The sequence below is a fragment of the Aquila chrysaetos genome, chromosome 3 (assembly GCF_900496995.4).
Source record: "Aquila chrysaetos chrysaetos chromosome 3, bAquChr1.4, whole genome shotgun sequence".
In the NCBI taxonomy this organism is placed as follows: domain Eukaryota; kingdom Metazoa; phylum Chordata; class Aves; order Accipitriformes; family Accipitridae; genus Aquila; species Aquila chrysaetos.
In genome coordinates, this window is record NC_044006.1 from 26,195,552 (window position 1) to 26,222,986 (window position 27,435).

Here is a 27,435-nt window from a genome sequence, read left to right on the forward strand (position 1 = left end):
GGCAAAAAGCTAGACAGTATGCTAAAAAAGAAGCAATCTTACAAATAGAACACATATTCAAACAGATCTTTAAAAGTCTGCAAAGAAAAAGTTCAACAGTTCATTTCACTCGCTCTCCACAGTTTAGATGTGAGTATTCAGCCATGCACCTTTAGTGTCAGAAAGAGAATATCAAACTATGTTTGATGTTGTTGAGCTGTGAAGATGATGGCTAAAAATCAAACGCATAGACCTAAATAGGTATAGAACTACCCAGTACAAAAACACTGAAATTTAAGAGAAAAGCGGAAAAAAGGTTGGATGTTTAGCAGAAATCTTAACTGTCCCATCCACTGTCATAAGCAAAGCTACCCAGTTTACAGGGACCTCTGCTAAATGATTGTTTCTGTTCTGTGGTTTTTCCCCCCACACTGAAATCCCTGTATATTCAGTTACTGTTACATCGATTTCATAAAATTGCTAGAAATATGGTAACATGATTTCACAAAATATACACTTCAAAATGGTTTTTCCTTTCTGCCAGTTAATATTTTTATGCAGTTCCACCACTTAGATAGTCAGAAAAGTCTGACCAGACAACTTAGTGGCACATTTATTATAAGTAATAAATTATCATAAGAAGAGGCAGGGAATCCTTTAAGCACATTACTGGACTTCATTAGTATCTTGACCATTTAGGTGAATATTCACGTAGGTACCAAAAGTGTAGTAGCAGAAATATGTATGCATACATTTATATACATATAGAGTTGTATTTTATTCAGCAGACGGTGTTCCAATAGCAATCATGACACGTCAAGGGAGTTTGGCTCATACTATTTTTTTTTTTTATTTTTTTTTTAAATGCTATATGCTGGTGAAACAAAATGTCCAGGGTATACTACTGAATCTGGCCAAGTGAAACTTGATCAGACTCCACAAAAGGGAAGTAATAGTGGCTTTCTCATCTACCTTAAATAGTCCCTTTGATGTTTGGATGCAATAGGTGATTCTGGACAGGATGGAGGTCTTTCATTAACTATGTATGGCAACCATGTGAGACAGCGAATGAGAGATAGATAGTTTTTGCCAATAGCATGAAACCAAGCAAAGGAGATTTCAGATAAGTATCACAGAAACTTTCCTAACAATGAGTATAGCTGAATGTGGAATTAACTGTCAAAGGAAACCATGGCTTAAGTCAAAGTCACTGGAGGCAGATAGGATTAACTACACCAAAGATTACCCAAAAGATCTCTTCAGCCCATAGTTTTTAGCACTTCAATAGTTCCTAGTAAGTTCTTGCAAACGTTCACTTGGCTCATCCCTTAAGAGCATCTCCAAACCTTATTTTTGTTCCTGTAACACGTTTACATGACCAAGTTTTTGTTCACTTTACTATCTGGAGAGTAAATGTTCTCCATACAAACATTCATTATTTCATAAAACTCTAAGGACTGTGGTTACTATTTTCCCTTCTTTTCCCACCCTCCTTAAAAAAATCAGTCACCCATCAGGAAACTGAAACAGTTATCACTTGACATAGCACAATACCAGTGGTACAGCTAATAATTGAAATGAACAGATCTGCAAACACAGCTCAGGTGACATTTGTTCAGTCCCACTGCTTCCTGAGTATTAGCAAACAGAGCTGGTCAATGAATGGAAACAGCTCAGTTTGCAGCCATTCATGGAGCTTTATCATTGTTCCTGCCACCTATTTGCCTTGAGTATATTGAGTATTTGCATGACTTTCTGCCACCTTCAAGTGATTTTTTTTCAAGTATATCCTACACTTCAGAAGTGAATCATCTGGAATTTGAAAATTCTTACCATCAGATGTACAACTGCATCAAAAAGATTCAGACGTACAGAAAATCAACACAGCTGTATCAAAAAACTCTGTGAAGAGAGGTATCAGTGAGCGCTTTCCACTCATGGGATTTCAGCACCCGGAAGGCCTCATACAGTTATCTTGAAAAGCGTAGCCAAAGACTATGCAATAATATCACTATTGCCATTTTTGTAGGCATTCATCTGCCACAGGATGGAGATTAAGGGAACTATTCATATGGCAATGATCCTGCAGGAGCTTATTATGATCTTCACGAATCAGTAGTAAAATGTACTATATTGTAGTTGTCATAGCCTCCAGAAGCCATGTCTTTGCTGCCTGCCTCAAAAATTCATAAATGTGGACATGATAGAAGATATATATCACGTGTCTTGCGCTCTGTCTCCAAAAGAGCACAAATAAAAATCTGCCATCAGATTTGACCTAACTGATTCAGTGGATGTTTTGCCTTTGGTTATATTACTTTCTTCTCTGTGACTTGCTTTTTGACAAATGATGTTACTGCAAGTGTAAAGACCCTTTTCCCCTTTACGGTGTATGAAATAGATAATTTTAAAATAAAAGCTAAAATTCCCACTGACTAAAAAGTGTTGTTTATGTTACATAATAGTGTATTTGTTGTTGTTTTCCAAGCTTGTTGTTCTCATGAAACTCCTCCATTAACATAGCCATTAAGCAAGTTATTTATCCATTTTTTTTTTCTTCTTTAATAGGACATAATTAGCTTTGCCCTGTGGAGAATGAAAATCTTTTCTAAATGCGATGTCACCATTTATTCACAGATAAAAAATACAATGTTCATTCTGAATCTTGTTGTAGAGTGAGGCCCTGGTTCTTTTTTGGTGACTTCTGTCAGCAGTTCTCTTAGAAGACAGCCCCACAGATCTCATCTACACAGAACACAATGGTGCAGTTTCAAAGACAGCCCAGATTTCAAACTTAAAGCAAAACAAAACAAAAGTGAAAGAAGATTTGGTAATGCTATGAACTTCTCTGCACAAATGTGAGCTCTAATCAGTCTCTGGAAATCACACCTCTTTTTTAACTTTAATGTGCTGGGAAGGAAGAACATGAATTTCACCTCTGGTACAAAAAAATTAAATGTGTATCTTATATGCATACCCAGACAAAATAGGAACCAGAAAATATGGCAATTAATGAGCTGACTTTTGAATAAGCAGTTCAATATGACGAAGTATTTTTCTTAATACTCTGAGACTAGTGACCTGGTTGCAGTAATGTGCAAGGAAAGAGTTTTTGTAGTCACTAAGTGTATGGCTTCCCAACTAAACCTTGCTTGCACTGTGAGAAAATACCTGATTTTTGTATCTGAAAATGTGCTCTCTAAAATATCTAAATAAAAGAATATATTCAATATGAATCTATAAACTTAAAGAAAAATTATGATTGCGATATATTGGGCAGCCTTTTTATTTAGGTAATGTTTCCAAAATTTGGGGCAGATTTGACTAGAAGCCGATCTTTTAATCAGGCTTTGAAAATTACTGGTTATCTAAATGGCCAGTTCCTTCAGTGACAGCAGGATTAATCTGCAAACCATACTGGTTAATGACAGTGCTTATATTTATATGCAAATATATGCACTTCTAATCATAAGGTTAAAAACTTTGCCTCTCCCAAAGGACACGTCTACATGGAATGATGCAGCATTATACACCTGGCTCCAAATGATGCATTTGAAGACAAGCTGGAATTTGTACACATTACTCCCTAGCTCCAGTAGTCATACCACAGGGCTGCCTTCCTCTCTCTTAACACAGTGAATTTTTAGTCCTTCTTCTCAACTGCTCTGCTGCTATCTACTGATAGCATTTTGGGGACAGCCCAATTCCTGCATGTAAAAAACACACTGTGTTTTAGGAGGGTTTTTGAAAGAAAAGACCCTATACACATAAAAATGTAAAATATTATTATTAATCTTATACAACCCCTCCCAACAATTATTGAAATCACTTCTCATACAAACAGACCAGCAATACTCTCTCAGTAAAATTACAAAGTTGTGTTTGGCCACCTCAGTTCTTCTGTGAAGACACATTTATCAGTATATTCATAGTTCCATACATTGTTTCCTTGGCAGATGCTTTTTATTCTCCTCCAAAAGTCTGTCAAGCAAGCAATTTTTCATCAAACAACCGGAATCATTTTGTCAACAAGCTATGTTTTACTTTTTCTCACATTTACTTTAAGCCTCTAAAAGCACGCTGTTGTGTACCTACAGTATTTTGTCTATCTATTTCATCACAAAAAAAAAAATACTACTTTTACCTGTAAATATTGCAGCAAAGATCATGGGTTTTATTGTTTGATTCTGCTACATTTTTTCTGTTAAAGAGAGTCATATTTCACAGTAAACTAGATCTTGGTTTCTTGTATCAAACACCTGAATTTGCATTTGATGAACAAGTAAGGAGGTATACTTAAAAGTAAGTATTTATCATGGTGCAAAATTAACCATGCTGTAGTGGTTGGTATACTTAAAACTGCACATAAAACATTTTAGCAGTATGATGGTAAATACTTGTTTAAGAGCCATGTACTGAACAATCACAGTGGTACCTAAAACTTCAGAAGCTCATTTTCTCTTTAAGTAAGAATCAACTTTAGAATAACCCACAGTTCCTCAGATACACTGTTGTCTTTTTATGAATGTATCTAACACCAATGCATGCCCTCAGCACAGCAGCACCAACACCACAGCCAGTATGATTTGATTTCTCAACTAAGTTACTGCAGCTACTGGGAAATTCTCTGTGGTTTAATACAAATTTTTAAAATAGGGCTTTAATTCATTGCGTGGAAATAGGAAAAATAATACCAAAACTCTATTCTTTGTGGTTCTTACTGGTGCTAAATGAAAATATATAGCCTGTTGACTATCTATCCAAACCAAAACAAGAACTGAAATTACAAGGTGTTCTTTTTTGCTAGTTAGGGTGGCAAAGAGCTCCCATATGCCTTAAGTCACCCAGTGAAGTTAATGGATGAGTCTTCCAGATGTGTGCTCCTCACCTTATTCTAACACCTGGTTATTAAAAGACAAATCTCAAATAGCTTCTTCCAGCTAAAACACCAACAAAGACAGGATACTGCATATAAAATACATACTTAGAAATAGGACATCAGATACTTAATTTTCTGCAGGTTTGTAGATTTTCTTTAAGCACTGGCTGGATTGAATTCACAGAAGGGCATTTAGAAATTACCCTTGCTTTTCTTAAAACATAATCAGTTCTGCTCCTAACTTCAGAGGCATTTGTACCATTGCTCATCCAGATTTCAAATGAAATTCTAAAGTCATATTCAAATACTAAAGGAAAAACCTCTGAAAAACGTCACATATCTAGACAATCTGAGCTCCTGTGATAGAATTCTTATTTATTTGCTTTAATTTTAACTCTAGCACCAGGCAATAAATTATGTCCTGTTTCCCAGTTGTTCCCCTCAAGACCCAACATGACATTTGTCTGAATACTATCTTTTCCTCAACTGGCCCATTCAAGCTTATATAATAGCCAGAGTCTTCTGCAAAAGAAACCATGAAGATAAAAAGGAGCAACTTCAAAGCACTTTCACGAATTCCAATGTTGCATCTTCCAGAGAAGAACAAACCAGCAACTCAGAGTTAAGGTTACAATAAATATTGCATGAAGCCCTGGGCAATATAACTAGCGATCCTGGAACATCTTAACCTATCTAAGCAAAAAGTACTTGAGATTCAGATTTAATCTGAGACCCAAACCCAGTTTTTATTTAGGGGAAAAAAAAAAAAAAAAAAAAAAAAAAAAGGATGATCATGGAAAAACTTACAATAGGAGCAGCCATAGACTTCAATTCTTAACCCAATTTGGCCCTCTCCATTCCAGTCCAAAGGAACTATCCGTACATAACGAGCGATAACTGGATGTTGTAAATCATGTCGGACCACACCATCAGAGTTTGTATTTCCAGGAAATGCCTAAGAGAAAGAAGAAGCAGAAAAAGAAAATTATTGTATTACCTCTACCTCACATGCTATAAAGCTTTGGTTCTGAAGGAAAACATTAGGTAGTGAAGTCCTCTGAGTGTCTAGGTTACACTGAAGTTTGGTTTAAATGTTTCTTTGATAGCGACGAAATGAACAGTTGATTTACAAAGTCTCACAAGAATACCAAAACAGTAGCATTGAGACCTCTTTGTCCACAACAGATGTGTTGAAATCATGGAACAGCTCCTGCTAGCTAAGACAGTAATCCATTTTGCATCACTAATCTTTTACTCAGTTATTAACATGTTAATAAAAGTGTCCAACCCAGAGTGGTTGTTCTGGAGAAGACAATACTCATCCTCTATCAGTAAGATTACACACACCAGTAATTTTCCTGTAAATATGAACACTGAAACAACTCACTTCCTACAACAGACAGGGACCCTTTCAATTTCTCAATTTTCTAAGAATTCAAAAATCTTCCTTTACTTCTGATGTATATTATCTGCTGGAAAGTGAGTGTCCAGTTTCTTTCCTAACCATAGCTGTCACCCACAGCACAGCCTATTTTTGGTTAATAAAACTTTAGAAGTCAGGAAAGGACACAAGAGCTCTCAAGGGAGTTTTGAAAGTCAGTGAAGTAAATATTTAGCACTTGGTTTGTAGTTTTGTACCTACTGGTAAAATATTTCATAGCATCAAGCTTAAAAGTAAACAATACCTATTAGCTAACATAATAGACCATCTTTTTTGTCTTGTCAGTTTACGGACAATCCATTCACTGATGGCAGATGTTAAAGACTACCATTCAGCTATTCTCAGTATTTTCAGAGGAACTTTCACACCTCTTCATAGGTAATTTTCAACAGAAATAAGTAACAGTGTCTTGTAACAGTGAACAGAGTAGTCATAAATGAACAGAGAAAAGGTGACCCATTATTAGAGAGCCTATGAAAATAAGAAATTTTTGTGCATCCTCATTAAAAAAAGATATTTTTGCTACAGAGTAAAAAATGTTCAGTAGTAGTAGTATCTACACATCTGCCATCTGAATAAATCCATATAAAGTCCTATAATAAATACTGATAGTGGAATGAAAAACAAAGAAAGAAACAACTGGACTGTAAGCAATACTACTGCAAAATATAGTCAACAAAAATTTGAAAGATACAAAATTTAAGTTGGCCCTTGCATACAGATATAGCAATACCTAATTCTAATTACATGCCTAGATACTACTTATTCCAAAAGGATATCTTAGATGAATAATTATTTTGTACAGTGCACTGTAGATCTAGGTGGTGGTAAATGTAAGGAAGATCCACAGGATCCCTTCCTTGGTGGAGTCCAACAATTATGACATATAATAACAGTTACATGCACCTTAATTTTTCTGTACTGCAGCTATTGATGTGCTAATGATTATGATGGCACTCCTCACTTCATAGCTGAGCTTGTAAGATACATTAATTAATGTCTATGAAGCACATACACATTCAAGTGGTAAGTATTTATAAGGAAATTAGCAGTTCTGTCTTCTGAGCTGAACAGAAGACAACAAACAACAAAGGAAAGCATACACTGAATGAGGACAAAAAATCCTATTGAACAGCTGCCTCTTAGTCTTGTTCTAGGAATCACAGAACTTCATGGAGGGAATAAAGAATTTGATCCTTGAAAAATATATATTTTAGTGACCATGCAAAGTAATGCTCCATATTTCAAAAGCAATTTCTGCTTGGGCATATCTTAGTTTTGTGATGCTTGGCAAAATCTTATCAAAACTCTCTTAATGTAGGGTTTTGCTGGTTGTTTTGTTTTGGGGTTTGTTTGTTTGTTTAATTTGTTAGAAGTATTAGGGGCAGGAAGCTGAATATAGGAGGGCATGATATTTTCTATATAAATTGATTAAAGGATTGATGAAAAATTATTCTCAAAATCAAAATGATTTTCTGTAGCTCTCCAAACTTTGTACCCTGACTTATGCTTTAACAGTCCTTTGTCAGAAAGACTTAGAGCTGAAACCATCAGGTGTTTGATATTTTGAGGGTGTCTGTTGGTATATGATCCCATAACCTGTGCTGAATGCATAAACACAGTCCATAGAGAATAGGGCAGTCTGTCATTAGTTTCCCAGATTATTAAAACACATTCCATTTAGTCTCCAGCAGAACAATATCTTTTAAATACAGCCTTCATTTAGATAAATGTGGTACAGTAATACACACTTTGTGGATAATGCAAACATCAAGCCAAAATCCATCATTGCAAGGCTGAAAAATCAATTTACAGGAGCTTGTGAATTATGTACTATTGCTGTAAAATCTCCTTTTCTGACTGAGATTTGTATGTGGACTCAGAAAGGCAGGTTTTCATTTAAAATTCAGTTTATAGAGTTTTCAAAGCCACACGTTTGCTAAGGTTAACATACAGTTTAATAAGATTTAAAAGTATAATTTAGACCCACATCTCTAATAGGAAATTTTTTTTAAAGAGGGAGTGAATCTCTGGCTAAAAAAAAGTATAGAAATGTACAACAAGAAACCCCCTTACAAAACTATTTTTCAGAAAAAGGGGGAAATACGTGTATAAATTAAACAAGTTTTATGGATTATTAATCTCACAAACTCACTTAAGTATTATTGCCAAATGTCTGCTTTTCATGGGTAACATGGTTTTTCTTTAACCCAAACTGGGAAAATGACCAAAATGGCTCAGTTGTCTGTAAAACAGGTAGCACTGTCTCACCAGTCCAATTCCAAAATCCTCTGTTCTACAAGTCATTTCTCTTGTTTTGGATACCTACTTCTGTAACCTGCTTTATGTTTCAGCTCACATTTCAATGAAAAGATCGGGAGTGTTGTGAGTAACAATCATTTGTCTCAAAGGCAATGTTCCACAGGACAGCAAAGAAATAAGAATAAGGACAGGTAAGAAAATATTCCCCCAAATCCTTTCTAAACACTGCTTTTGAACATATGTTGAACGGAGTTTTCAAAAGTACTCACTAAGAGTTTTGCAACTGTCTGCCTTAAGAGTAAAAATTGTTCAGCTCTAAGTATTTTTCAAAAATTACCAGGGCAAGTTTATAGGACAGGTAATATATTTTAATGGGCCAACTAATTAAGTTTAAAATAAAAAAGCTTTTGGCACAGGAGCTTTCTTCAGCAGAAGCAGCAGCAAAAACAAGCTGTATGAACTCTGAAATTCACTATCACTTTATCAATATGCTTCAGCCACACTACTGTACGTAGAGACACAGTAGAGACATTCGGTATAATTTACTTTGCATAAACAAAGAACCTGAGCAAAGTGAAGGTAAGTTTTTGTGAAATTTAGAAGAAAAGCTAGGGAAAGTTAAGATTCAGACTCAATTTTGTTTCCTGTATTTACAGAACAATGATATTCTAATCAATAATAATAAATGTTAAAGCTAAATTATAAATTTATAGTAGTATTGTTGTAAAGTATAATAGTAAAGTAACAAAGCTTAGTACTATTATTTAAGTAAAACTGACAAAAATGGGTTTAGTTTCATGTAAAAGGACAGTTTTGCAATAACATTCAGTACTCAACTTTATGGATACAGCAAGTATATTACAAAATCTCATTTTGGAAAAATACTTTGATTGCCTTTTACAATAAAGGTTTAAAAAAAAGTCTCAGCATTAAAAAAAACACCTCTGAAGTAAGGAGGCTCAAGACTGAATGAAAAGAAACGTTATTAAGTAAACAAAAGTGGAAGTTTTCATACTTTAACCAAAGAGGAAAAGAATGAAAGAATGTTGTTCAGATACTCAAACAAATGAACAAAAAGATGTTTGCAATCTTTCAACTCTTAGTGAAGCAGAGAAAAAAACTGCACTTCACCCCCCAAAAAATCATCACATATATACCAGAGAACCTAACTTGCTTAAGGGGAAAATTAATTCTTCACCTGACTTAATTCAGGTGAAGAATTCTCCATCCAAATTAATGATTTATTCAGAGACAATTATTAAAATTACTTCAAAGTATGCTCTTTCTAGGGTGATGTAAAAATCGGGCAATGCATGGAATAGTAGGATGACATTTCTTTTCTAGTTAAAAGAGGAAGGACTAATTTTTTTTCATAACTTTAATTACTAGTAATTTTTTTCATTACTTTAATTATATACTTACTATTATACTTCTTGACAGTTACATTTTGCCATTGGCATTTTAAGCAAAGGAGGGAATAATTTATGGGTCTGAATTTATGAAAAAAATCTAGGCTTCTAGCTTTATTTTGACACAGCAATAGTGAAAACACTACAGAGTCTATGTTCCATGGTACTAGAGCTCTACAAATGGTTCTCATAATCAGAAACAGGATTTTCATGTAAAGCCACATTAATAAAAGTATGGTATTATAAAATATGGAAACATCCACTGACAGATAGAAGATGTCTGTGGGAAACATAACTGGGTTTTCTTTGAGGACTCCAATATGAGTTAAGCATGGAGCTAGCTACACCTTAAAATTTTTGTTTTATAGAAAATCCCCCAAAATTCCAAAACAAATACTTTTCCAAAAACTAGAAGGATTACAAACTTGAGAAGTTGACAGCTTTGGTTATGGTTGCCAGCCCTCTGCCTGCACAGCAAAGAAAATCTGGAAAACTTTGTTCTTCACCTGAGTTCTTAAGACTCTGCACCGCTGAGGAGAGGAGCAGGGCAGGCTGGGTGCTGGGAGCTCCCAGCCAGCAGTGCTGTGGAAGGGTGTTGGGCAGAGCAGGGCAGCCCAAATCCATGGGCCCTGGAAAAATTCACATCATGTACTGGTTCTGCACAAGCTGACTGAAATCCATAGTAGATTCAGAGAAACCAAGATATTTTACAACATGAACATCTTCCAAAGAAAACCTTAACTTCATTAGAAAATCGAGTCAAGCTCTAAGTACCTCACTGCTGCTGAAACATTTCTCAGCTCCATACCTATGAAAATCCAGCCCAAATGTATGATGTAAGCTGAAACAGCAAGAATAAAAGGACTGGGTAAAAGAAAATGTTATGAGATTAACTTCAAAGAGGAAGGGGAAAAAAAAAGAAGAGGAGAAAACAAGAGCTGGTAAGAAAACTGATTGCAGAAGGAAAGAAAAATAGCAAATAAACAGAAAAAAATGGAATGGGTCAGAAAGAAACAAATCTGTGTTTGGTCTGTTTTAGCTCAGGTTTGACACATTGCTAGTGCTGTGTCGAGTAAGAACAGGAGATGGGAAGCAGTAGCCTTTTGCTTGAAGAACCATTTCTTCATTCTCTCTATTGAACAGCACAATCAGTAACACTACAGCTTGCATACTGTTGTGTCTCCTTGAAAACAAACCAAACCAAAACAAACATCTTCAAAGCAAAACAGCATTTCTATAGCATCATTCACAATCATCTCACACAGTAATGCATCTAAACAGAAAAACAGTATCTGAAAGCAATTAAAAGCTATAGCAGGTATATCCCTTATCCCAAATGATGAAACCCTCAAATCATACCCTCAACAGGTGCTGAATCTCATCTTTGAGACTCATGGTTATAAAATGAACAGAGCTCCTAGGAGCTCAGGATTAACAACATGTGGATAAACTAAACATTATAATGCTGCTGATGGTACTCTGTGCTCATATAAACTCGATTCTACTCCCAGTGATAACAGTAAGACCCCAATTTCAATAGTTATCCATACCCTTCCCTCAGCCACACATCTCTGTTAAGCAAGTTACCTATGTTATGAGTGTAGCACCTCCAATTTCTGAAAAACTACCCACATACTCAAACTAAGGAACATTTAGTAACAGGCTTCTAATATAACTGAATACACATCTTTTCTATGGTCAAAATATTTCCTAGCATTTTTTAAACAGACCCATAATTTTGATCACATTACTCCCTTAAATTCTCTACTCATTCCTAGGGGGTTTACCTTCAGGTTCAAAATCTGTCTCTGTATGCTAAAAACATAGTCTAACCACGTATGCATCATAATTAGAGGTATAATATCATGTAATTATCACTACATTCAAAGAATAATGCCAAAAGCTGTATTTGTTGCTTTTTACCCTTCCACATCTCCAAGCAAAACTAAATGATTCAGCAACATAACATTATTGATTTTTATAATAAAATACGCTAACATTTTACAGCCTGCTTAACCGTTGCTATACTTAAAAAGAACTTGATCTCATATACAAGCACATTTATTTTTTATTATTTTAACAGGAGCCTCAAGAAATCTTTAAGGGATAATTCCATCTTCTGTTCACAGATGACTCCTACAGATTTCATTTTTGTACATTGATTCCTAGAAAAAGTTTTTAAATCTTGAAGACAGAGAATTGGAGGAATCATAGAGGAAGATATGATATCCTGGTGTCATGGTTTAACTCCAGCCAGCAACTAAGCACCACGCATTTGCTCACTCACTCCCCCCGCTCAGTGGGATGGGGGAGACAATCAGAAGGAAAAAGGTAAAACTAGTGCGTTGAAATAGGAACAGTTGAATAGAACAGAAAGGAAGAAAATAATAATGATAATAACAACAATAATAAAAGGACAATAATAATAAAAGGATTGGAATATACAAAACAAATTATGCACAATGCAATTGCTCACCATTCACTGACGAATGCCCAGTTAGTTCCTGAGCAGTGATCCCCTCCCAGCCCCACTCCCCCCGGTTTATATACTAGATGGGATGTCACATGGTATGGAATACCCCGTTGACCACTTTGGGTCAGCTGCCCTGGCTGTGTCCCCTCCCAACTTTTCGTGCCCCTCCAGCCTTCTTGCTGGCTGGGCAAAAGAAGCTGAAAAATCCTTGACTTTAGACTAAACACTACTTAGCAACAACTGAAAACATCAGTGTGTGATCAACATTCTTCTCATACTGAACCCCAAACATAACAGTATACCAGCTGCTAGAAAGAAAATTAACTCTATCCCAGCTGAAACCAGGACACCTGGATATAATTTCAGATACTCAAAATAAAAATTACAAATTAGTTTCATATTCAAATCTGTCACTGAGTTTTAACTTGGTGTATTGATATTTGTAGTTTTTCTTTTAAAAAAACCCAGCAAACAAAAACCCTATACACAAACAAACCAAGACCAAAAAAACACACACTAGCATGGCCACTGTTTCCAGAACATGATTAATATTAACTGGATGATGCAAGTGAAACACTCTATTCTCTCCCAGCACTATTGCATCATATTATCTTTGTTTAATTTACTTTGAGTAATGAAGCCTAAAGCCAAAATCCCAAACAAAGAAAGAACTACCTCTTCACCCTGCTAATACACCCTAAACCCAAGAATAAATTGTTTTTCTCATACTTCTGCATACTAATTGTTCCTACCTTTTTAAGTGTAGAAACTTTACCGAGTTATCTGTGCATTTTGCTAGGAAAACTGACTGCTTTCCAGGAGAAGAACAGCAATCCTTTGTTAACTTTATATTACATGAATATTTGAGGTAGGACATCAGAGAGTGCACATGTGTATAGATTGGGGTTTTTTGTTTATTCTCCCCACAAATCCACTTAATCCCCCTATTCTCCTAACCTTTAGACTCAAGAACAAGAGGATACAAACATACGGATACTGTTAAGTTTTATCTATGGGACATCACAGATGGCATCACAGCAAAGGCACCAACAGAGTCATACTTCTCCACATCCTGAAATTGAACATAATATTCCAGACATGTGATAAATAGCTGACCAGCAAATGTCTGGTGTGGACACCAAACATAGTATGAAAAACTTCTACTACCATTATTCACAAAATTAGAAGATAATTTTCAGGTCTGCATAAGGAATAAGAGATTTCAACTCCTATGTTAAACCATGTAGGTTTTGGTCAGGATGACACAAAATGGAGAAAATTTTAAATTTTTTTAAAACCTAAAATACACACCAAAATATTAAAACAACATTAGAGTTGTCATCACTGTTAGTAGAAGTAATGTTTCCTGCAGAGTTTTAATGAATTCCTGAAGAACATTATGGTACTCATTTATTTCCATAATTACATGTTATTTATTCCCCAGAGATTCATACAATACCCAAAGACAAAATTGTGATTATCCATTCTAATACCCTAAACAACTGAGGCTGCAGTACCTTGAGGTTTTGGGGTGGTTTTTTCATTTTTAACCATATCTACATTCAAAACCAAAACCAGATGAGCTTGATTTGGAAACTTTTGCTGATGAAAGTCTATCCTTGTCTTTGGCAATTTGTTCCAAAGAGTTAAGATCCAGTATTTACACTTAGATATACTTTGTGAAAATACAACCTTCCAGCCACTGAATTAACGTTACATCTTTGCTGTCAAGGTCAAGTGATTGCATCATTAGTAAAAATTTCTTAACACATTGGGGAGTAATCATTAACTTGCTCTTAGTCTTAAACTAACTAAACAGATTTTAATGCTTAGACATTTCAGGTCACACAGTAGACCCACTCCAGGGATAACTTGGGGTATTCATAATGAATAAGACTGATATCTTGAAGACAGTTCCTTTATTTGCATGAGAAACTAAAACATGCAGAGCGTCCAAACCTGTGGACTGCCAGATGGGAAAGGACTGTCTTCCATGAAGGTAACATATAGGGTGTGCCTTATAGCACAGGAGCTAGATTCTCTTTGTGACAGCACCCATGTGGTGCTAGACAAGTAAGTTGCAAAAACTTTTCAGTGGCACTTATTATAGTTTCCTGGGCACACAAAATGATTAGGTAGTTTTGACTTAATCTTTCAGTGTCTCAGTTCCACATATAAAATAGGCAGTAAAAATTCATTTGGTTTATGGGGTTGTAAAAATAAAATAATACTTATTAAGCACTTAGTCAAGTATTCACATGGGTGCCTAAATTAGAAATCTGAGCCTTTTGTGGTCAGTGAGGCAAAGTGGGACACAGGATCTAAATTAAAAGCTTGCCACTCTTCACTGGCTACACAGTAAAACATAAATTTTCCTGGGTACAATATAAATGTATTCTACAAAATGGAGAATATAATCAAAACTTTAGTTCCAAAAGTTGCCTAGTGACTGATTCATGTTAAAAGAAAAAGAATACAAAACGCAGTATGATACAGTTATAGAGACAGAATAAAAACTGCTTTTGACCCTGTTAAAAGGAGGAGTTGTTAGGTCTTATTCATTAGACAAAAATTACTTTTGCTACATCTTCTGTAGAATGAGAGAGAGACATGAAGAATGTGTTTCGAAAGTAACTAAACACAACTGCAATCATTAGTGAAATAACAACAGCAATAGCTCTCTGATCACTGGCTGCTGGGCTACAGAGCTCAACAGTGACAGGAGCTCTCACCTTGAGGAGAACGGCAAGCACAGAGGAAACCAGTGCGGTCCTTGGTTTCTTTTCCTCTCTAGTACTGATGTACTTGGCAATTTTCACACACATTGATGTTTTTTTAAATAGCTTTTAAGTAATTTTCAGAACAGTATTTATTCCTTGTACAGCAGTCTGGTCCCAAAGCTTCTTGTGTCTCTTCTACGCAACTCCACTATTCTACTGGGTTACTTACATGAAACTTTGCAACCCAGAAGTTGAGGCTGTTACGAGTGAGTGCAGTTCTGAGAGGCAGATACAAACTCAGCAGTGTCATTCTATGCCCCTAGACTTACGGCATCAGATATAAGACTCTGAAACTCCTTGCAGGAAAAAGGACAAAGGCAAAACCTATTTTAAATACTGTTTAGAATATTCTATATTCAGTAAAGACATAGCAACAAAATAATGAAAGCTTTTGGGCTCTTAATTGGTTATATGTTAATATAAACAATGTTCTCTGCCCATGACAGAAAATCTGAATTTGTGATTTCAATTTGTAACTATAATTCAAAATTACCGTACTTGGTGTTTTCATATTCTTTCCTTCTGGGTGATGAGGAAATCAGGATGGTCAAATTTTAATATAAACTTTTCTCAGTTATGAGTAGTTTTCATTCCTATGTGAAATCACAGAAACGTCCAAAGACTACTTTTCAGAGCATTGCAATTCTGCCTAGACTATCAGCATGCAAGAAACAACCCCGAACCAAACTACATGCCATATCTGAAATAGTTTGTTCCAGGAATACAACTGTAAATCAAGCTGTGGGGAATAAAGTCTGGTTATTGTGTATTAATTGCTTCAAATTTGAAGTTAATATTGTTTATTGAGATAACAAGAAACAAATTTTGAAGAGAAAAGTTAAATAATCAGGTGTTTTTCCAGTATACTTTCAGTATCTGTTTAATGCTGGGATTATAGTTAATTGCAAATAGCATTTATAGTTCTCCATAACTCAAATGCACTTCCCAATAATGAGAAATAAGACTGGATAACAACAAAATAATAAGGTTTCTTTAAATATGTCTTCAGCTGTCCTTAAAACATGTTAAAACATTACAAAATGCATTTAAAATTATAGAAACTTGAAAAGTATGCATTTAATATAATTTTGTATGTTTTGGATTTGTTTTTGTATGCTTCCAAGTCGTAATGTTTATGAAAGGAACAAAATACATGTATAATGTTAAGTCAAGATTCAGCAAACAATGCCTAGAGGAAAAAAAATGAAGAAAAAAGGAAAATTAGTACTACGTCATCTAACACTAATACATGTCTCAGTTTCTGGCTATAGCCGCAGTACTCTCTGAACATGTCAAGAGGAAAGAAAATAAAAACAACTTATTGTCGTGGTTTAACCCCAGCCAGCAACTAAGCACCACGCAGCCACTCACTCACTTCCCCCCCACCCAGTGGGATGGGGGAGAAAATCGGGAGAAGTAGTAAAACTCGTGGGTTGAAATAAGAATAGTTCAATAGAACAGAAAAGAAGAAACTAATAATGATGATGATAACACTAATAGAATGACAACAGCAGTAATAAGAGGATTGGAATGTACAAATGATGCGCAGTGCAATTGCTCACCACCCGCCAATCGACACCCAGTTAGTCCCCGAGCGGCGATCCCCCACCCCCACTCCCCCCAGTTCCTATACTAGATGGGACGTCCCATGGTATGGAATACCCCGTTGACCAGTTTGGGTCAGCTGCCCTGGCTGTGTCCTGTGCCAACTTCTTGTGCCCCTCCAGCCTTCTTGCTGGCTGGGCATGAGAAGCTGAAAAATCCTTGACTTTAGACTAAACACTGCTTAGCAACAACTGAAAACATCAGTGTTATCAACCTTCTTCGCATACTGAACTCAAAATATAGCACTGTACTAGCTACTAGGAAGACAATTAACTCTATCCCAGCTGAAACCAGGACACTTATCTAAAATACTTTGCGTGCACTAAAATCAAGAACTCCAAAGGCTGATGCAGTTACCAATGATAACTAGGGTACAGGAAATCTCTAGCCATTTTCCTTTCCTTCTCTCCTATTTGCCCTAGGCAGAGCCCATACTCTGAAAATCACTACCTTAAGTCAAGATCTTTTTCCTAAAGGATCACAGGTTTAGAACCTTTTGCTCTGTGGCCCAGGATATGAGCAACAAAATCTAACCCGAATATAAATATGGGAAACATCAATGAAAAGCATGTGGATCCTTTCTACAGGCTAAAAGAGCTCCAAATGCAGAGAGTCATAAGAAAAATTGCAAGCAAACACGAAATTCCTGTCTCAGGGAGAACACCTGGAGTAGGACTCTTTAGAATAATTCTTTCAAATTGATCAAAGGAATATTACTAAGAAATCCCCAAAGGCAGAATTACAATATGTGAGAATCTTCAAACATGCCTGCCTGTCCCACTTGCATCTAAAAGCTGATCGCCCTTCTAGGGAAATAAGGACAGTTTTAACCACTTGGCCTTTTGAAAGGATATCAAAAAGCCACAAGAATATTTTATAAAGGAATGTGCAAAGAAATACCTGAATTGTTACAAGTTAACTGAAAGAAACCCCTAAAGAAAGAGGTAACTTCTCTTTTTTTTTAATTTCTGTCAAGATGAAAATGACAGAAAGATTTTGGAAGGACTTCAGAATACTTATGTCTCTGCTTAAGTCCATTCTGTCAATGTGAAATGGCAATTCAGCCTTCATGCCAAAAGTGCCTGATATCCATATTAGAAGTTTAGAGTAAGAAGTAATTCTGATTGGAAACCCTAGGAATTTAGTAAACTGTTAATTGTCTTAACAAAACAGACAACACAACAATAGAATAAGACATATGGAAGGTGCTATTTTTGCTCTAAAGTAAATAATCTGATTTAATCCCATTACCTCTTTTCCAACTGTATTCTTTCAGGAGTTTTATTTTTCCCTTTGACAGAGATAATATGCCTCTATAATTTCCCTATAAAGCTGTTTTGTTCAGTTTCACATCAAGTACTATTCTGAAAGTGACTGTATAGCCATCTTTTAGGTCAAATGCCCTCAAATAACTGAAATAGGAGGACTTCCATGCATCAAACTCCTTGTTTAATCATCAGCGAAGGTGAATCTATTTTGAAAACAATAATTGGAAGAGGGAAGGATTTTAAAATTTTGATCACCTGTCCACTTCTTTTCCTTACAATTCATAAAATGAATAGTAAAGTGATTTAATGGCCTAATTTGCTTGCAACGGAAACTTCCTGAATTTAATTTTAAGCTGTGTTATAAATCTTGGGGGATTGAACATTTAGAGTCAATTGATCACTAGTTGTGTGCAAGTCATTTTTATTCCTCATGCAGCATGGGTAATTTTATCTCACTCGGGTATTTCCAGTTTATGTATTTTTGGCAGCCAGGAGGCATGCTTCCGTGACCAAGGAGGCAGTGACATTTTGAGTTTAGTGCGACTTACTGCAGTCTCTTGAGTCTATCACTGAGCAGGGCTGAGGGCCTCTATGGCCACTGTATGAAAGGAAGAGTTGGAGTTCAACAGAGCAACACCTGTGCCATTAATAGCCTCATGTGTTTTACTATTCATGTAGAAGCAGAAGGTGGAAATTCTGACGTACATGGATCTTTACTACTGAGGCCCAATATTTGTCCTACATGATTTACCTGCCTGTGACAAGGATCTCCAGCACAGAAAAGGGAGTGTGGTTCTGTTCCTATGCAAAGGCCCAAATTGATCAGGAAAGGGCTAGTAGATACACAGTGAATCTTCTTGCATATTCTTTTTTCCAAAGCTACGTCACACTGACATTGCTGTTTCCTAGTAATGGCAAGAGTTCTTAATATCACCAGCTTTCGTAGTGAAGACACCATGATCTTGTTGCTATTTATTAGTCCAGTATCCCTTTCATCTACAACTAATATGAGAAAAACCAAAAATACTCTTTGTGGTTATTTTTAGGAAGGAGGACTGGAAAGACAAAGGAACAAGGATCTCCGTATCTTTCACTTTCCCTGCCTTCTAGACTAATTTAGTTACCACTTGAGAGTATTTTGAAAACATGCTTGCAAGTGCTTAAACAAATTTGGAGTTCTTCAGAAGGAAGAGGCTATCATGATGTTACTCCGTTTCTCTGTAGGATTGCAGAAGGCACCTGAAGGAAATGTCTTTACAGCCATTTGATAAAGCTCTGTAAATACTTGTAATAGTACAAACACAGCAGACAAGAATGACTGTTGGCAGTTGTGCTTTGTTGCTTACTTACTGTGCGAACTTAGACTAACAGTCCTATGTCTCTGAAACTCATTCTGTCTGTAAAATGGAGATAATACTCTCAGAAGTGTTTGCTGAGAATTAATTAGCTATTATTTATGCACTGATACTTTGAAAACAAAAACAATCCATGCACTGTTTTTACATCCCTGCTTGCTTAAAAAAAAAGAAATAAATCAAATGAGAGAGACTCATTGACTTTCGTGGCCAGAAGGGAGCATTATGATAATCTAGTCTGGAGCTCAGTAGACACAGAATACTGACTCCCAGGCACTAATTCAAATAATGAGTTCTCAGTCTGGGCTATAGTGCAACATTCATAAGGTTATTCAGTCTTGATTTCAAAACTGAAAGTGATGGAAAATCAAATCTATCACAACCCTATGGAAGCTATTCCAATAGTTACTTATATTCAGTGTTAAAAATATGCATTATTTCTACTTGGGCTTGTCTGGTTTGTTTATCCAGTTACTGGATCTGATTAAATCTTTTGTTCTGTATCAAAGAATGGTTCACTATCATGGATAACTTCGCCTTTGCAAGGACCTGACAAGCTAGGATGAGAAAACACTGGCTATACTTCCATAGCATCAAAATAATCAGGTAATTAAGCAAAACTGTTAATTTGTCTGGAACAGCTTGCAAAATGACAACATGATCTGTCTTGCAAAATGTGTACAGGCTTTCTTTAAAAGACACTAGCTCTGGCCCGCCCCCCCCCCCAATGAATGTGTAAAATCAGACTAAAATAACAGCATGGGTTTCCATTCATTTTTTGTTGAATTCATTCTCTTGCTGTGTCACTGTCTTAAACATTAGGGTTCAAGCCCTTCTTAAATGGCATCACCAAAAGGTTTCAAATTATCACTCATGTTATGCATTATTATCTAGCTGGGATTGCTATATTGTACTGTAACAGAAAACTTTCAGGCAGTCTCCACTGTGCTTCATATAAACTCAGCTGTGACTTAATGATACAAGCAATATGATAACACAATAGCTCATACTTCCATTTAAAAATTGCCATTCCTCTTTTTGTAAAATAAGATCAGTTCAGATAATCTCTGTGCAATTCAGACTGATTGTTTAGAATAACTCCGCTACAAATGTTAAATAGCTGTCATATTAATATATCAGAGGCCATGGTGAATATCCAGTTTTTAGGAAGAATGTCACAAAAGTTCAATCTATCTTTGTGCTTTTTTTTTTTTTTTTCAAATATCCCAATTCACTCTCATATATATACACAATACAATTGTTTAGCCCTGTTACTCTCAGCTTGCTTAAGGAAGAATAAAAAGAATACACTTTAGACAGAACAGAGAGCAAAGCAAGGTGGAAAGAAAGAAGCAGTGATAGATCCTTGTTTTCAGGAGCTTTTCACAAATTCTCTTGGGAAGCCAACTGAGTTTCATTAAAGGGAATGAATCAATGGTCCTTCATAAAAAGAAAATCAATTAGAAAGTCATTATCTGAAAATTAGCACTCAAAAAACAAAATTCCATTTTAAAGCCAATTAGACTATATGTCAGTACTAAGTTGAATTGCACTTGCATTGATGTATGCAGAATGATGAACATCCTCCATCCCTAAGAGATATAGAGAGTAAAAAATTAACGAACATGTTTATAGACACTATTGAATCTATTTTTTGCAAGCTATCTCAAGCAGCAGATGACTATGCTGGGCTTTGCAACAGCTTTACATTGTATATCTCAAGTACTGATGTTTTCACTAGAATTACAGCACTTGAGGAAACCTTGCTTTTGCTTGCTGTCCTAACAACACATAGGAAAACAACTGCTACTATAAAAACCAGAAAGAGGGCTGAAGGCAGGTAAATACCCCAATAGCCTCTTTCTCCCAATAGCTTGCCATAGCGCTGGCATGATTTATGTTTTGTGCTACACTGGAAAGGCAAATAGTACTAAGTGTTGAGAAGGAGGAGTAGACAGCATCTCATAGAAGAGCTAAAATCTCCCCCTGGGCTGCAGCTGGACAGTCAGCCCATCCTGTTTTCCTACCTACAGTGATCAGGCTAATCCATCATGCCTGGGTCTGCAATGCAGAAAGAGTGGTATATCCTTCCCTCACAGGTCTGGTCTGAGTAACAGGAGACGGCAGAAATCACCCCCTGAGGGTGGGATGCTGCAGCTTGCAACGCTAAAGCGGCATTCTGGCAAGTACGCCCTACCCCATCGTGTCTTTGCAAGGGACAGGGCACTCCCCCTACATCTACCATTAGGGGTTTAATCTTAAACACAGAAGATAAAGATAGAAAAGACAAGACACAGAAGTACAAATTCATTACAGAACATCAAGCGTATCTTAATCACATACTTAACATCATGCACACACTTAAGTAGAATTAGGTTAAATAGCTAAAATGTAAGTGCCATCTTGAAATGAGATGCTTTTCTGAGTTGGGATAAAAGGGTTCAACTTCAAGAGCTTAATTTAGGTGCTAAATTGAAGTGCTTAGTGACAGACATGCTAGAATAACCAAGACATCCCCATCAACCCAGCAGATATGACACAACATGCAGGAGGTCTGAGATGAGCCAAAAGCTTGTGGCCAGGCAGCCCGCCTGAGGTCTCTCAGCTGGTGCTGGGTACTTCAATTCAGGAAATGGAACTGCACTCTAGGTGCCTAGAGTATATCTGTCTGTGTATGAGATTAATCCTGCCCTAGGGCTACCTACTTATCTTCTAGCACTATAAACTTAGTTCAGAGAAGAACTTTATCTAAAGGTCTACCCACGTGTTCTGGTAACAGTTACTTGCACATTAGAACCAGGCATTCTATGCCATAGGAATATATAGAGTAGAATGTTCATATACAAATTCACATATATTTCTTCGGTTATACTGATTAATATTTTTGCCTTTGGGTTCAGTGATAGCAGAAAACTAATGCTTGGGAACAAAAATCCCCAAATCCTATCAGGTTACATTTATGCTGGGGTCCAGTTTGTCTGCATTGATAAATTAATCACCATGTTTAGACTTAATAATTGAGTCAAATACTGTGGCTCAAAACACTTTGCACTCTATCCATGATTCCAAAATCTAGCATGAAGACCACCATTTTAAAGTGTTAACCTGGATCTATGGAGTAGTACCATAAACAGAAAAGTGGAAAAATTACATGTCAGAAATGAATACAAATAATAAAGAATGGGATGGCATGATTTTGTAAAAAAAGGACTATTACTCAAGTACTATATTTACAAAATACAGAACCACCACATACCATGCTCTTATTGTCTCTCATTTAATCCACAGTTAACAAAACATATTTTTAGGACACCGTGCATCTTTATATTACCTTTTTATACAGAATAAAAGATGGTTAGTAAATCAAAATATACCTACCTAAGTTAGGTGTCAGTGTAAGACAGTGTATAAATAGCCAGTATTAAAAAATATATGTGAAAAGTTTCTGAATGCTCATTTATATTTTACAACATCAGCTCTGGTTCTTCGGCTGTACTTCCAAATAACCCCAGTATATCTCAGCAGAATGCCTAGACATCTAAGTCACTGCCTGTTTTTAGGAAGGTGGTTTGCTCACTTGTGAGAGGTGCTCCTAAGAGGAAGGATTTTAGAAATTTTCTCAACACGAATACTGAGTACCTTATCTTTTGCTCCAACAGGTCAATCAGTAAGTCAGCTCTGTTTTCTTTGTAGATCATCTGTAAATGAGAATGCTGAGGGCTGACTTCTCACATAGTTGTTGTGTTAAGGGAAAAAGAACTCTAGCAGTAAATGATGAGAATATGTAAGAAGTTGGCTCTAATCACAGGTATGCAATGCTGTATTCCTGAAAGGAGCATTAAACCCTTAGGGCTATGCTGGAAAATTGCTGTGTGGAGCTGTAACTACGCACTTGCCTTTGACAGCTACATCTTGACATAATGTTTGCAATATCTGAGTGAGTGACCTGACCCATTCTAGGCCCAAGTGAGATGCTGTATTTCTATTCAGGGGAAAGTTCATCAATTCAGACATCTACAAGTTATACACTATATTTCTACCTAAATTCTGAATTTAAAACAGACATGTCTTCTCAGACTGTAAGTGTACTGACGCATTTTGAAAGATCATAAAAATCATAAATGAATGAAGTTTTGTAGAAAGAGTCAAACACAAAGTACTCTAATGATAGTATTGAGCTCTCAAGTGCTAAAAAACAGGGAAAACAACAACGTGGGGAAGGGAAGAGGAAAGAACAGCAAAAAAAAATTGTCATTTAAAACTATAGAGCCAGCAAATACATCCTCATTTCTGCCAACTTCTGCTGACAAAGGCGTGGAAACAGCAGAAATCAGGAAATCAGTGGATGCATTGCGTAGTTGCTGGGTCTGATTAAGTCTCTAGTTTATTACAAGTTGATTACATGTTTCAGAAACAGCAGAAAATTTCAGTACTGCCTACTCAATAGGATAAGACACTCTTGGAATGCTCAGTAGTGCTTCTTATCAGTGAAGCCTTGCATGTACTATCCAGAAATTTATTAAGTTTGTATAGTGAAGAAATAGTATATTTTCACAAATTTCTTTACTATAATTAGTAGGCAGGCTTGAGATTTTAAAAAGAAAAAATAAATTACTGCATTTTTATGTGATTTTTTTAAAGGAATTCACAACTATTTTCCTAAATAGAAATTGCCCTAACCTTTATGAAAAGTTCTTCTATTAGTGAAAATCTGAACAATCCCATACTCCTTGCTTATGGCTCAATAAACACCAAGCTATCCTCTCCTTAAGGCTGATTGTACTTTATTGAAACACAGAAAAGTTTAGGTACAGGGGAAGTGTCATGGTCTACATGCATGATGTGATGTTCTCTATTTTTGCAGAAAGCCTCCCTAAGTACAGCCTCTTATTAACTTACAGTCTGAACCAAGGAAGTGATCAGCATTTAAAGGTTCAGGTAGAAACAGAGTGAATGTTACCTGTGGATTAGGCAAAAAAACATTAAACAGAAAGATCCTTTTGCTACACCACAGAAATTAAGAGACAACATAAAATGAGGAGTAGAAGGTATTTAGCAAAGTGAATACTCAAGTTTTGTTCTTCCCTAAGGTAAACAAAATTGGACATAGAGTGCAAAACCAAAATAGATAATAGGAAGGAATAGTTCAGAATGGAAATGACCACATCAGAAATAAATCATGAAGACACAATGTTAGGCATACCTAAGAAAACCAGGTAATATTTACCCAAAACAGACTGAAGAAAATTATGCATGAAATGTTAAGTCCTTTTTCCAGGAGTTATGTATCTATCAAATTTGTACAATAGGGAGTGGAGAACGAAGGGATGGGGAAAGACAAGGATTCGTGAACAACCTTCATATTTACCAAGTTTAAGAAAGGCAAAATAACTGTCCAGAAAACCACAGACTTTTAGCATAAACTTACTCAACGCTAAATATATTTTGAAGCAAAGAACAAAGAAAGACGTATAAATCTCTGGGAAACAATAACATCCATCAAAGGCAGAGTTAAGCTAACCCATCTAATATCTCTTCTGCAAGACTTTTTTTGGTTTGGGTTGAGTTTTTTTATAACAGAGATGGAATATAGGTAGATTTCAACGTAATGTTTGCTCTTCACTCATGGGAGATAAGCAATTGAGATGGAGAAGATGGCAAATAGTGTAAGATTTGGAAAGGAGCCAAGGGAACGTGACAAGGGAACTAGGAGAATAGAGTTTATTGGCTGAGTTTCTCAAGAATCATTCTTGGGTTTTGTATTATTTCATTAATGAACTGGACAAAGGAAATAAGGCATATGCTAATGAACACATAGATGACAAAGTTTGAAGTTTCTACCAAGATCAAGGAAAAATTAACAGACTTGAGCAACAATGTGGTAAAACTTAAGAGAGAGCTAACTAATGCAAAGTCAAAGGACCTCACCTAGAAACCAAATGACAATTTCTTCTATTATCGGGGGCAAAAGTGGGTAGTAAGTAAGCTGCAGGGACTGTCTTATCAGATACCAAAACAAAATGAGTAATAAATCTGTCTTCAAACATGTCAAAAGAACACAGCCTGCCAAGACACTTTGTAAGACCAGCAGATGAATAGATATAAACAGAATACAAAAGGAAAGTCATGGCAGAGAAGTTAAATATGTTCTTTGCATACTGTGGATGAAACTGGGGTGATCTCCCCCATGCATCTCTTCTTTCTAAGGGATATTGTCAAGGATTCAGTTTGAAGCAGTTTTGGAACAAATAAACAAAATAAAAAGTAACAAAACACAAAGGTCAGACAGTATTCACCCATAGGTTCTAAAGCAACTCAAGGATGAAGTAGCTTAATTATTAACAACAGTGATTAACTTCCCACATAAAACTGCTTTGGTGCCTAACCATAGGAGGATGGCAATTTTTAAAAATCTTCCTCCAGAGACCCAGGGAATTACAGACCAGTAAGCTTGTCATCTATGTCAGGCAAAGTCTTACAAACTAGAATAAAGAATAGAATTAGTGCAGACACCTGAGTAATTATGATCTGCTTGAGAAGCAGCTTGGCTTTTACAAAAAAATCCTTCATTATAAACCCAATGAAGTTCATTGAAAGAGCAAATATGCATATGGATAAAGGTGATCTGGTTAATGTAATCAGTTAAGCTTTCCAGAGACTGTTGAAAATATCCCTCACCAAAGACTTTTAAGATGACTAAGCAGTTATAGTATAAGAAGGAAGGTCCTTAATGGTAAAATAACTGGTTAAAAGAGAAGCCTTAGAGAATGTTGAGTTATAACAGTGGAAATCTCCAGTGGAGTTGTGCTGTTACCTGTAGCATTCAGCATACTCATAAACCATATAGGAAAGAAGGTAAGAAGAGAGATAAGAAAGTTTGCTGATAGTACTAAGTTATTTAGACTGGGTAGTAAGGGTGAGAGAGCACTGTGAAGAACTGAAGCAGAATATGTCTTACGAGCCTGAATTACTGAAATTAAGTGTAGATAAATGTAAAGTGCCACATGGGGAAAAGACTATCCTAATTTCACATAAAAATGATGAGCTCTGAGCTAATGATTACTATTCAGAAGAGAGACCTTAAGATTATAAACGGTAGTTCCATGAAACAGCCAGCTCAATGCTCAGTAGCAGTTAAAAAGTAAATTAAATGCTGGTACAGGAGTACAGAAAATACAGTTATGCCACTGTAAACCATGGTTCATCTACAGTTTGAACATAATGTGAAGTTCTAGTCCCCTCATCTCAAGAAGGATATAAAAGAGGTAAGGAATGAAACCTCTGTATGAGAACCAACTGAATAATCTGTGAGTCTTCAATCTGGAAAATAAATTACTTCCCTGGAATATGAAGAAGGTCTACAAAATCACAAGGGACGTGGAGAGAGTGTAAGAGGGATCAACTTTTCACATGATCTTCTTGGGTAAAGACATATTGAGCATCAAATGAAAGTAGGTTCAAAACAATCAAAAAAGAGAGGAAACTCAGCAAATGGGCAGTGACCTATAAAACTTATTACCACAAAAGTTGTGGGTACTAAATGCCTGGGTGGGATTAAGAATGGAAGCTGCGAAAGAACATAGGAAAGAATCCACTGAGGGTTACTAAATAGGTAATACCACATGCGACTCAAGAAATCTTTGAGCTGAAACTAATTAGAGGATAGAAGCATTTTACATGGAAGCACCATACATATTTCCTCCATTTTTATTTTTCCCCAGGCATTTCCTTATGAGCAATGTGGGAGACAAAAGAGATGGATCTTTCATCTGATTCATTATGGCCATGCTTGAATTGTTCTTATTCTGTTCTATGCAGTACAGGCACACGTTATTGAGTCCCTGCTATATTGCAATAGGAAAGGCAAACTTGATCTTGATATATTTCAACTTGATGTGTTTCAAACTTTTTTTTCCTCCGGCAGAAATAAGTAAATATTAATGCCAGTGTACGAGGCACTGGAAAACTTCCCTCTTCATCGTAT

General features: G+C 36.1%; 1 protein-coding gene across 4 annotated transcripts in view; it reads right to left on the reverse strand.

Moving 5' to 3' along the window:
• Positions 1-27,435, reverse strand: part of CNTNAP2 (contactin associated protein 2) — a 1,219,341-nt gene that overhangs the window by 686,468 nt on the left and 505,438 nt on the right. For 3 of the 4 annotated variants that reach the window (XM_030007829.1, XM_030007833.2, XM_030007832.1), the window contains exon 4: positions 5,666-5,813. In XM_030007829.1, the coding sequence (XP_029863689.1) occupies positions 5,666-5,813 (148 nt within the window). Of the gene's footprint in view, positions 1-5,665; positions 5,814-12,446; positions 12,483-27,435 lie in introns of those variants that run through there. The other variant, XM_030007830.1, reaches the window with a different exon arrangement.